This window comes from Triturus cristatus, chromosome 4_1 (assembly GCF_964204655.1).
Source record: "Triturus cristatus chromosome 4_1, aTriCri1.1, whole genome shotgun sequence".
Taxonomy (NCBI): domain Eukaryota; kingdom Metazoa; phylum Chordata; class Amphibia; order Caudata; family Salamandridae; genus Triturus; species Triturus cristatus.
In genome coordinates this window covers 340,684,132-340,696,782 of record NC_140585.1, presented here as the reverse complement: position 1 = coordinate 340,696,782, position 12,651 = coordinate 340,684,132, and the positions used below count along the sequence as shown (strand labels likewise).

General features: G+C 44.5%; 1 protein-coding gene across 1 annotated transcript in view; it reads left to right on the top strand.

Moving 5' to 3' along the window:
• The window catches only part of LOC146854917 (potassium voltage-gated channel subfamily KQT member 1-like), an 879,265-nt gene extending 868,236 nt beyond the window's left edge, over positions 1-11,029 (top strand). The window contains exon 10 of the mRNA XM_085650545.1: positions 8,983-11,029. Within this exon, the coding sequence (XP_085506671.1) occupies positions 8,983-9,195 (213 nt within the window). The 3' untranslated portion in view covers positions 9,196-11,029. The remainder of the gene's footprint in view (positions 1-8,982) is intronic.
• Positions 11,030-12,651: the final 1,622 nt, after the last annotated feature.

Here is a 12,651-nt window from a genome sequence, read left to right as displayed (position 1 = left end):
ATGACACCATGTTTTTGGACCAACACAAGTGATGTATTGTTTATATGCTTTCTTGACCTCACAGAACCCTTCCCCAGGCACAAATGAACTAATAGAGAAAAAAACATGCACATCACCAAGAGATGGAAGGAGAGGTTTTGAAACTAGAGCGTCGGATGTGTTTGTTGTTGTTTAGCGGACATTAGGGACGCAGAAGTGCTCGCACAGCACTAAAATATTGTTTTTGGCTCACTCAGAAAGTAAGGTATTTTCATTCACCCTTTACAAGTGACGAAAAGACTGGTTCTTCCAAGCCCTGTGGCAAACGTTGCATGTTTTTGTCATTTGCGTTCATTTATTGGTGCTATGAGTTCCTAAAAGCTAATACATTTAAGCTGTAACATAATTATATTACATGTTTTGGTCTAATGACAGGTATCGCCCCTGAAACGCATCAATAATGTTTCGCTATGGAAACAGTGTCTTCACCAGTGAGAAGTTTTTTCCTCATTGTATGAACATTTTCTCACAGTGCAAAATAAATTGTACTCTAATCAAACCCAGCCAAGATGGAAAATGCATTCAGATTTGTCTCTCCAAGTCTATCATGAATTGCCGCAAAAGTCGTGATTTTTAGGCAGCCGTTGAGCATAAAACTTTGCAACCTTATAACAGTTTTCATACGATTTACACAATCTGCACAAAATAAATTATTTGCAACTTTCGAGCCTTTCTCTAGCTAAAATCGCTAACCTGCTACGAAGTCAGCTGGCAGCACCTCTTCCTCCTCCCACTCCAACCCCCCAAAACCCCTCCTGCCCACACCCCGCTTGACACTCCCTCCCGCGACACTCCGCCATTTTAGGTACAGCATAGCTGGGAAGCGGTTCATCGTATGAGGTGGGGAGAACAGTAACGGCAGATCACCAGACACTGATATCGCCTACGCCAATAAGACTGGGCCAACGTTTATTTCTAAATTTGGGCCCAGCAAATTCGCCTGCAGTGAGTGAAGCAGATAAGTACCAAGGAATGGAAAGCTTATTGAGAGCAGCTGGGCCGCCTGCGAATGATTTGCTTTAACTTGACACGCACGTCTACGTTCGCAGGTGGAAACACCCATAGGGCCGCAGATGTGTGCGGCTTGGTTACAGGAACACGTCTTAAGAGGCGCTTGGCGTAGAGTACATTCTGGAAAACATTTGAGTGAAAGATAACAAATGAGGCTTTCATGTGCTTCTAGTCTTTTCCACCCAGTAATGCTGTTACTGGTCTGCGGGATGTTGGCATGAAGCGTTGGCGCTTTTCTTGCTGCTCGCAGCACTTTGGAGCTTGCTTCACGCAATCACTACTGTATCTCCCCAACAAAGAGTTGCCACCGTCATCAACAAAGGCAACAGTTAGGAAATGGTGTGGGGAAAAACTGAAACAGAGTATCAGCACTCCACAAGGGGCATAGCAAAGGCCCCTGAAGCCCCCCAAACACTTCAGTGGGCCCTCATCTCTTCATTTGGCCCCCATTCAGCCCATGGTCAGTTAGCATGTAGGCGTTATGGGAGACTCATAGGGTCCTCATCCCATACTGCAGAGGGGGCCCCCTCATTTTGTGTCATCCTACTGTACTCCAGTCAATAGACGCCATTTCTTACATTTGCTAAGATTGTTGTAGGAGCCACAGGTTTTAGTGGGCACCTACATCATGCTTGGAAGCCAATTGAGGGTAGCAACTGGTAACACTGGAGTTCCCTTTGGTACCTCTAGCAATGCTATTGCTCCCCCGCGTCTCAGGGTGTATGAAGGCAAGAATGGGAACAGAAAATGAGTGGGGATATGAGAGTCCCATTTACTTAATGTAGTTTACACTCCCAGCCCCTCCTGTGCCCAGTCTGCTTCAAATCTAAGGGGGAACAACCTTTACAACGCAACTTTTACAACGCACTACACTTACAACGCATTTTTTACAACGCACAATCCATTACAACGCATGACATTACAACGCATGACACTACAACGCATTTTTAAAAACTAGCTTTACAACGCATTCCATTACAACGCATACTACCATTACAACGCATACCATTACAACGCATAATATAGTAATTTTTACCCCTATACTATCCAACACTTACCCTACTGTTGCACCCCCTGGAGTTAGAATAGTAATTTTTACCCCTATACTATCCAACACTTACTCTACTGTTGCACCCCCTGGAGTTAGAATAGTAATTTTTACCCCTATACTATCCAACACTTCCCCTACTGTTGCACCCCCTGGAGTTAGAATAGTAATTTTTACCCCTATACTATCCAACACTTACCCTACTGTTGCACCCCCTGGAGTTAGAATAGTAATTTTTACCCCTATACTATCCAACATTTACCCTACTGTTGCACCCCCTGGAGTTAGAATAGTAATTTTTACCCCTATACTATCCAACACTTACCCTACTGTTGCACCCCCTGGAGTTAGAATAGTAATTTATACCCCTATACTATCCAACATTTACCCTACTGTTGCACCCACTGGAGTTAGAATAGTAATTTTTAACCCTATACTATCCAACACTTACCCTACTGTTGCACCCCCTGGAGTTAGAATAGTAATTTTTACCCCTATACTATCCAACACTTTCCCTACTGTTGCACCCCCTGGAGTTAGAATAGTAATTTTTACCCCTATACTATCCAACATTTACCCTACTGTTGCACCCCCTGGAGTTAGAATAGTAATTTTTAACCCTATACTATCCAACACTTACCCTACTGTTGCACCCCCTGGAGTTAGAATAGTAATTTTTACCCCTATACTATCTAATACTTACCTTAAATGCAATTTAATATTATGCGTTGTAATGGTATGCGTTGTAAAGGTAGTATGCGTTGTAATGGAAATGCGTTGTAAAGGTAGTTTTTAAAAATGCGTTGTAGTGTCCTGCGTTGTAATGTCATGCGTTGTAATGGATTGTGCGTTGTAAAAAATGCGTTGTAAGTGCATGCGTTGTAAAAGTGTGCGTTGTAACGACATACATCCAAATCTAAGGCTAGTACAGTACTAATCCCTATAAAGCCATCTGGGGTCAAAGGGCAAGCAATGTTCCTTCTTCTATGCCCCTCGCATTTTGTTGCATCGACGCCCAGGTCAACATAGGAATCCAATTCTAAACATTTTGGAGGCAGATGGAGGAATGGGTATTTACAACCTTAGCATTGGATTGATTACTTTTTGTCCAGCCACCGAGTTTATATTCACTTCGGCCACCCTATCTGAGTGTGGGCTGCAATCTTAAATGGTGGTGTATGCCAGAAAATAGGAATCAGGAGTCAAAGTAGGAAACTTTCTAATTTGTCTCGTTCTGATGTTTTCAAGTGAACTAGTCACCCCTATATTGGATGTAGGTTGGTACAGGATCATTGAGGGAGCTGATCAAGTCTCTCAAACATGTCTGCCGTTGCTATAAACTATGGAGTGTCTTGGAATGCTTGGATTAAGCAGGTGCTTCCTGGCCCCAACCTAGGATTTACCTGCGTCTGGTCCTCCGACCAGGCGAGGCTCTTCCAGACCTCACTCCAGTGCATGTGAGGCTCCCTGCCGAGCTCTCCGGGTGCTGTCAACTCTCTCCCTCTCACACACTCTTGCTCTACTCTCTCTTCGGTATCTTCATTACAGTTGTTTTGCTGTGTTTTTCTGCCTCTGTAATTTCCATGTGTCCATTTTTGTCTGTTTGCCCCTGTTATTTCTGTTTTTCCATTTCTCCCTGCTTTTGTGTCTCTGTTTTCCCCCTTTTCGCTGCCTTCTATGCCTTTGTTTTCCAGCTTCTCGGTGCTTTTGTGCCGTCGCTTGGTTTTATCACTCTGGCACTGTGCCCTTTCGCCCTCCTCACTCATGCTCTCACTCTTCCTTTGCTCGTTTAAACACATGGTTCTTTCCCACCATTCTCAGCTGTCTTCCTATGCACGTTTTCACTCTGTTTGCTTTATTTTGGCACCATTTATTCTGTTTTTACACCTTGATCTGTGCCTTTTTTGCTCTTCTCTCCCATTGTTTTGGATCTCAGCGCACTCCTTACCTTTCCCACTTGCAGCGCTCTCCCATTTCTCAGGCATTCTCCTACGCCACCCACGTGCTCTCCTGAACTCTCTCACAGCCACCACCCACCACACCACTCACTAACAACCACCCGCACCAGATACCCATGGGTCTGCGCTTCACACTATGCTGCATACTCCTCAACACAGGCTCCTTCACCAAGCACACCACCGATATTTGGCACCTATTTCATAAACGCTCAACTGGTCTTCCTCACGCAACAACTGCCTGACCCTCTTGTCTGTGCCCAAGATCACCACTGCCATCCATCCTGCCATCCATCCAAAATCACCAGACAAGATAGACTACACAAACCTGGAGGCAGAAACACCATTGTCTTCAAGTACTCCATCAGATGTACCACCACCCGCAGAGGCAACACCCAGCAACAAGGAGCACGTAACCCTCAAACTCCACATTACCGCCAACTTTATACTGAGCTGCTCCCTTATCTACTGACCACCCAGACACGAAAGCGACTTCCCCAAATGTAAGGAAATCTCTTGTGGGGGAAGGAAGGAGGACAGAAGCTTCATCTATTTAACATGCAATCTCTGGAATAAACTGCCCATTCAGTTAAAAAATCTGCCTAATCTTGCATGTTTCAGGAAACAACTGAAATCTTGGCTTTTTGTGCTTCATCATTAGTCTAAGCTTTACTTAAATCTCAGTCTTTTATAGCCCTCCGTTGTCACTCATCTTTCATATGCCAGTGCCAAGACGCCCTCGGGCATTCATTGCGCTTTATAAATGATATAAATATCAATATCAATAAAGACCTGGGAAACCTCGCTCTTTTGCAATGAGTGTATGGTTCCACCTGGACCAACCATGCCCTCATCAGATTCACCACCCCCATCCCGCATCACCACAGTTCCAATACCTCCAAACCCATCCTCTCAGGAGACTGGAACAAGGGATCAGAAGAAGCCTAGACCAGAACTCATGCAACACCACCCTGCCATCAGCAGCCGCTTCCAGGACACCATCCCCAATTTCACCAACTGGATCACTGCCCGCTCCGACACCCAGGCACCAATGAAATCCAAAACAAATCACAAGATCCAGACTGCCAGCAAGCTTGTACACGCAGGAGCTCAGGGCGATCAAACACCAGTGCAAGCAATTGGATCGTAGACAGGACATTGAAGGACAGTCAGTCAGTTATGCTTTATTTCAACAGCCAGTGTCATAAAAGCTATAAAAAAATTTTTTATAAGAGATACATGATAAGCATTCCATAAAACAACGTTCTAAAAATGAAATATACATGCAATCCATCCAAGTGCAGCGCTGCGCTCTCGGGGTAAAATACGGTTACCGGGACAAGGTGATTAAAAACATAATACAAGGCTAATCAATGTTTAAAAAGGTACATTTTGATACATTATAATTAAAAGGGGGGAACAGCATAACAATTCTTCATGGAGAAAGACCTTTATAATGGGCTCAGGTCATAACCCACAGCAGACCTTCTGCAAAGGTTCCCACCCTGCTTAGAATGGCAGCACGGGGGGTTGAGAACAAAAAGTACATGTGCATAACATGTGGTTTCAGAGTTTGAATAAAAGGACATTTAGGACAGCAAACCCTTCATATCTGCTCTCAGACATTACCACTAGCAGATATGAGCCACCAAACTCTTTGTTCTCGCAGGCAGAATTGATACCAGCACAAACAGCAGCAAAGACATCTACACCACTGTGAATGATTTCAGCTCCCCTGCAGCCATCTCCGCCAGCATCACCTCCTCACAGGACCTCTGCGCCAAATGGTCCCAGGTTTTTTTCCCACAAGATTACCCGCGGATATGACAGTTTCGACCCCCGCAGACCTTGCAACATAGTTCCCCATTTCAACAACAGGAACCACACTGACGGCCTGGCCAGCCATCACCACAGAAGAAACCACCTCAACCATCAGTCCTTTCACTGCCCCACCACTCCTTCATCATAGGATTACAATGTTGCTACTTATGCGCCGGGATAACCCTGGGTGATTGAGCGCTTTATAAATACACATAGCATAACACTGCCTGCTGCATATCTAAGGCCCATGAAATAGAATTATCCACCTGTCCTTCTGCACTTAGCTAAAACATTACCTACTTCATGTAAACAAATACCTGTTTGTGAGTATTTTTAGGCCTTCTGAAAAGGCTAGTTACATTGTTTACAAGCAAATTTATTAGTATGCAATAAACATCGTCACCAAAAACTATTGATACATCAGTAAAGGGAGAACCAGCTTCTATCTGCTGCTATTTTGCAGAAAGAAACCTGTGGCTCGCTTGTGCAGCAATTAAGGTGTGCTGGAATTTCACTCACGTTTGCTCTGTAAATCGAGGGTTTTGACTACTGGACCTCTACGCTTGTGTCGACCAAGATGAACAGACCACCCTCAAGTGGTACTGTAATAGAAAGGGAAGAAAGACATAGTCAAGTAAGTGAAGTTCAAAGCATAGTATGAAATCTCTTAGGGTTCCAGGGGTGCATTTGGGAGTTAAAATCATATTTCCTGGGAAGCTTACTATGCTCGGATTTTTAGGATTCCTGCACCTTTCACTAGGGCCTTCTGAGACCCCTAAGAACCTAGTCACTCATGACCTACAGCACGCTTTCTTTGATCTTTCACTCATGGTTTGTAACCAGTCCCATTGTATTTGCCATCCCCGGTTGTCATCTCTCTTGTTCGCTTTTCTTTGCTGGAATTTTCGTCCGAAATCTCTTCATCCACTAGCTCTGAAAGCAAACCCTTGTGTACTCACCTAACTTAATGCCTCAGATGTCCCTGTCATTCAAGTAATAATTTGCTGCACTTCTATACGATTCAGAAAGCCGGTCCCCAAATTGAACATTTCATTGGCTCACTTTCCATTGCAGGCTATTGAGACCTCCCTGGCATTTTTAACTGCGACAGACAAGGCACGCAGCAAACATAGCAGGCAACTTTAGACAAAGCACAGATGGAGACCCTTCAGCAAATTTGAGGGCGCTGTCTTTGCCCATGATGATTGAGATCAGTCATCAATATCGGTAAACCTCCTCCTATACAAGACGTCCTGAGGCTCCTCCTCATATCACCAGCTTTGACAGAGAAGCAAATAATGACATTGATCAACCTAAGGTTGTTTAGAAAGGTTTTTGACTTTATAATGCTAGCAATCTGACCATATGTAGATGACGCTAATTGTAATCAAGCCCTCTTAAGCGGGTAGTAGACAACACACCACTGGCGACACACCAATGCTGTACACAACGCCTGTAATAAACAAATAACATATTTACTTCTTCTGGACTCTTGTCGGCACTGTTGCTAGTGGTTTAACAGTTTTTACCATAGTCCCTTTTGTGAAAGAACGGTCACTAGAGAGCTCCTGGAGTTTCTGTAGTTTTTATGCCACCAGTTGTAAATTAGGTGTGCAAACTGTTGACATGAGGTATTTTGCAAGAAATCTAAATCAAGTTGTAAGCTCAGTGCTATCCCTGTGCGGGTGAGTTTTGCAATCAAGAGCTGTAACGCTGTATTTAGCAGACAGTGCTATATGATGCCATTTTGCTTCCTCTAAGTCAAAATTGAAAGCAAACTAAGTTCTTTCTTTCTGTAATGCATCCTGAGTGTATGATGCATAGTTAAGTGCTGTGCAGAAGCCTTTTGCCGCCAGTGGATGATCTGACTACTGAACAAATATGCTCTTTGTGCCTCCACTTTGATATTGTGTGGCTGAATCAAATAAATATTGCAGAAAGATGCACATAGGGAGACAGATTACTTAAAAGTTATTACACAGCAGAAACTAGGTAGATAAACATTGCAGAACATAGCAACTATTTCCCTGTCCGAAAGTAAAGTTTCTATAGGAACTCAAATACTTTTAAACCTGTCAAATCCAAACCAGCCACTCCAGGTAAAAAAGATATATACCCACACTGACTGTGTACCCCATAAATGCTCTAGGATGAGACACTAATGACAAATTTGTCTGATCAGTTCTGAGCTTTTCGCTGTGAAGATGCCCATCTTCTTGCATGAGCAGCCTTCCCGAGGCACCACTAGTGGAAAGAGCTTTCCGTTGAACTCCAAGGAGCACTAACACCATGACAATGGATTTTTCTAGTCTAGTCTGTCAGCCTACACTTTCCTACCATGCCAAGGAGTGGGCATTCTCTCTTCCCACTCTGTAGGGCGGTGCTCCATGATCCCAGAAACACAATTTCTTGTTCATGACAGTGGAGCACCCTGACAGCAACCTAGCATACCTGTACTGCTAGCAAGGGGGTTTTGCACCCTCCAGGAGCTCTCAGCAGGCTATTAACATTATCAAGCTAACTCATTATGTTGTCCAGGGTACAGTTTCTAAAACTGATGACAGAGTGTTCAGCCAAAGGTTTTGATTAGGGTAATCATATAGGCCACAGCAATTTATTACAATTCATAACCTGCCGAGCGATATTAAAATTGGACATGGGCTGGTAAGACTATTGCAGAAGTTAACTTATTGAATAGTTGCCATGTTTTCCATTGTGTGTATCTTAATTTTTATATCTTGTAATGCTGTATAATATGATGATTACTCACCTTCTTTTTTGGATAGATGTTTAACAAGTGCCCGTGCTTACTGCATACGACAATAATTAATAAGATGAAAACCCCAAAGATGTCAAAAGAGAATAGTTTTTCAGCAGTGGCTGCTAAAACCAGATGATGGATGCAATAACAGTCAACCAGGCTCAAAAGGTTCAACATGGTATATGCAAAAATCTGTAACTGCTCTGTATGTTAACAAAAACCAAAAAAGATGCCAAAATGGTTGTGTAATATATTGAGCACCTCCAAGTCAATGTTATGTTTTGTATGACTGTGATAAGCATGCCATGTGATTGTCTTTCTACATCATTTGTCTTTTTTCACTTTAGAGCAAAAGGTGTAAAAGAAAAGGGAAGCCTGGACGTGACAATGGTCCGACACCCACGAACAGTGCTGCTGAGAGCGCACTTGCCGTTCCTCAGATCACTTATGACCACATTGAGGAAAAAGAAGAAAAAAAGGACCTTGCGTTCTTCATAGACGAGCCAGCAGGTAACGTGATCTCTTCTGTGATGACCCTATATTTGCCTCTTGTATCATAGCTCACTGGGTCTTGCACCCTCTGCCTTTTATCCCTCCACTAGCAGATTGTTCTCTGCCTTCATTGGGGTTCTGCAGGGAGGAATTCTACTGGATCATTTAGGATATGTCTTGAGGACAGCAGGTGGAATGTATTCACAATCAATGTATTTGAAGCTTGAAAACGATTGCTCAATTGTATTATATATTCAAATGTATTGCACACAAAGTGGTGCAGGTGACCAAATCCTACAGATTTGGCATTTTCTCTGTACCTAAGTTAGTTTTTGCCAGAAGATTATTTTTAGCTTCTTTTCACAAAATAACTTAATGAAAATCATCCTCTTTAATAAGCTGTTAGCTTTAAACAGCATTTAATAAAATCTGAATACATTTATTAAAAGTGCACCAACATTCAGCAACGTGAAAGGAATTTCTGATACATCTGTCATTTCCTATTCAGCAAACAAATGCCTAGAAGCATTTCAGTGTGCTATAGTGTTGCACTATACGTCAACTGGCTCACTTGCTGATTGGTTTGAGAGGATCTATCCCTTGTTGATTTGCTGAGATGCACTGCTGATACGGACCATCACTAAGAAAATGTTTACTGTAATTCTCAACATGACTTATTCACCCGATCACATGAGTCGCATGATCTCTACCCAACAGGCCAGGAAGGACAAGGATTGATGACTCACCATGATCTCAATTTGTAGATGTTCTTGGCTTCAGTCCAAAAGCTGTTTCAATTCTATATCAATTAAAGACTAATTGATGAGTAACTATCAAGTTTTATTCTTTTGCAAAATTACTATAGTGTCTATTCACCGGATTCTTCTTGAGTTGGCCAAAGATTTGTACATTTGTCCTTTGCTTATAGCCTTTTTAGCATGGTGAGTTAAGGGTGGAGCATTTTTTTGTTTTGATGTCTCAATGGCATGTTTCAGAATGATATCCACTCGACTGACAAAGGAGTGGTTAAAACTATTTAACAGATTGTGGGTTTTTAACAAGACAAGTAGAACAGTGACCATAAAACGGCAAAGTATAATTTAGGACTGAAATTTCTGGATTTCAAAACTTTACGGGCCTCATGTAGGTAGCCAAATACCGGTCGGTAACGGCCGATTTTCGGTAAATATGCCGTTACCGACCGGTATTCAGACAAGTGAGATGTAGGAGTCCAAAAACCACTTTTCGGTAAATATGAGGCGGTAAATACCGATTCATATTTACCGAATTCCAAAATACCGAATCAGATTTACCGAATACATAATTAACGATTCGGTAAACATGAAGTGGTAAATATGAAGTGGTAAAATTTAAAATGACATGTAGGAGCACTCGGTAATTAAGAAATCCAGGAAAATCGGTAAATAAGAGTCGGTAATTAACACGGATTGAAAGCAGGTGGTAACCATCAACAATGCATATAGGCAATCCCAAAATGCAACAGCGTGGACAACATGGCCGCCATGTACGTCATTGCAAGGCGCCTACGTCTACAGGCAGCAGGACTGAGGGTGTGGCGACGGGAGGAACAAATCTACAGACAGCGCATCACACTATTCCAGCTGACTGATGCAGAGATACATGAGAGGTACAGGCTACACCCCGAAACCATCATGGACTTAATCAGGGACCTACACCCACTCCTGGACCATCCAATAAGAAGGGCGCACGCCATACCCCCACATGTGCAGGTGCTCTGCAGCCTACATCTGTTGGCATCCGGCAGTTATCAGGTGGTGATAGCTGCGGTGGGTGGGGTATCCCAGAGTTGCCTGTCACGTTTCTTCAGGAAGTTCCTGGATGCCATGATGCAGAGAATGCACCACTACATAAGCTTCCCAAACACACAGGCTGCACTGCAGAAAACAAAAACAGACTTTTATCACATGGCACAGTTCCCCCATGTCATCGGCTGTATTGATGGTACACACATCCCAATCTGTCCACCAGCTGATACAGAGCACATCTACAGGAACAGGAAGTCCACCCACTCCATCAATGTGCAGGTGATCTGTGATGCAGGGAACATCATCACAGATATTGTTGCAAAGTTTCCTGGGAGCACCCACGACTCTTACATCTTCCAGAATAGTGGGATCTACACACGACTGAGTGCCGGAGAATTCGGAGAGGGATACCTGCTAGGTAAGTAACAGTGACGCCCCTTGAAACCTGCAAATCATAGTGTATAGAGGCATGTTACTGATGGTTCCCTGTTACTCATCCAGGCGACAGTGCATATGCATGCCGGTCATTCATCCTCACTCCCTACCTACACCCAGCAACCCAGAGTGAGAGACGATACAACGTGGCACATAAAACAACACGCAATGTGGTGGAGCGCACGTTTGGACTACTGAAGAGCAGGTTCCGCTGCCTGCACAAGAGCGGAGGCGCACGCCAGTACAAACCCATCACCTGCTGCAAGATTATTGCCACTTGTGCAATGCTGCACAACCTTGCCACGAAAAAAGGTACAGATGTGGAACTAACATATTTTGAGGACAACGAGGATGAGTCAGGCCAGCCAGAGGGCAACGCAGCTAGAGTGCCAACTGCAATCGATGGGAGAGAGAGACGGGCAGAGATCACATGCAACTATTTCTGAGTAAGTGAGGGGACACAGCGAGTTGTGAGAAGTCCTGACGTAGTTTTAATGTGGCACCACGCCATGAACACATGAACAGGCCAATCAGGCAATATACCATCTATACAAGGAGTATGTCCAGGGTTACGTCACCCAATGGGAAGTGGCTTAGCAGGGCTACATCAATGTTTGCGCATACGCGCTGCAGTGGTGGATTGCACGGCCTGTGCATCCTCACTAGAGCCAACCCCAAGCCGCCTGCTGCTCCTGCGTGCTTCTGGGACGGGGGGTGTGATGCTGCTGCTGGTGTCGATGCTCTCCGCAGCATCCCCTGCAGCAGTTGTCGACGCCTGACTAGTCAATAGCACCCCTAGTGCACTTGTCACCTGCACCATCCCCCGAGACAGGTCGCTGCAGCACTGTGTTAGGCCCTCCTGCATCGTCACAGAGCGCCGGCACAGTAGAGAAGTCGCAGTTGCCAGACGGTTGAGTGCCCTGCTGGTAGTGTCCCTTCTCTGGCGTTCCCGGCGCCGTGCTTCGATGTCAGCATCTAATTTGCTGCACAACTGCTGGATTGACTGGGACATGTCCCGAATGCCCGCAGCCATGCCGCTAATGTTATTGTCCATGTTGACTAATGTTGTCTTCATCACCCGCATGTGCCTCTGGACTGACATGACTGCCTTTGATTGCAGGCGCTGTTGTTTCAACATTTGGCCCTCGAGCCCCAAGAAGACACCATGGCCGTCAGTGGGTGCTGGTGGACTCTGGACACGCGACCTGCGGCGCCCTCTTGCTCCCGTCTGTGCTGCCTGTGAGGTGTGGGGCACAGTGGCATGGCTCCCTTCCTGGGGCCCGGTGCGGTCTTCTGGGCCCA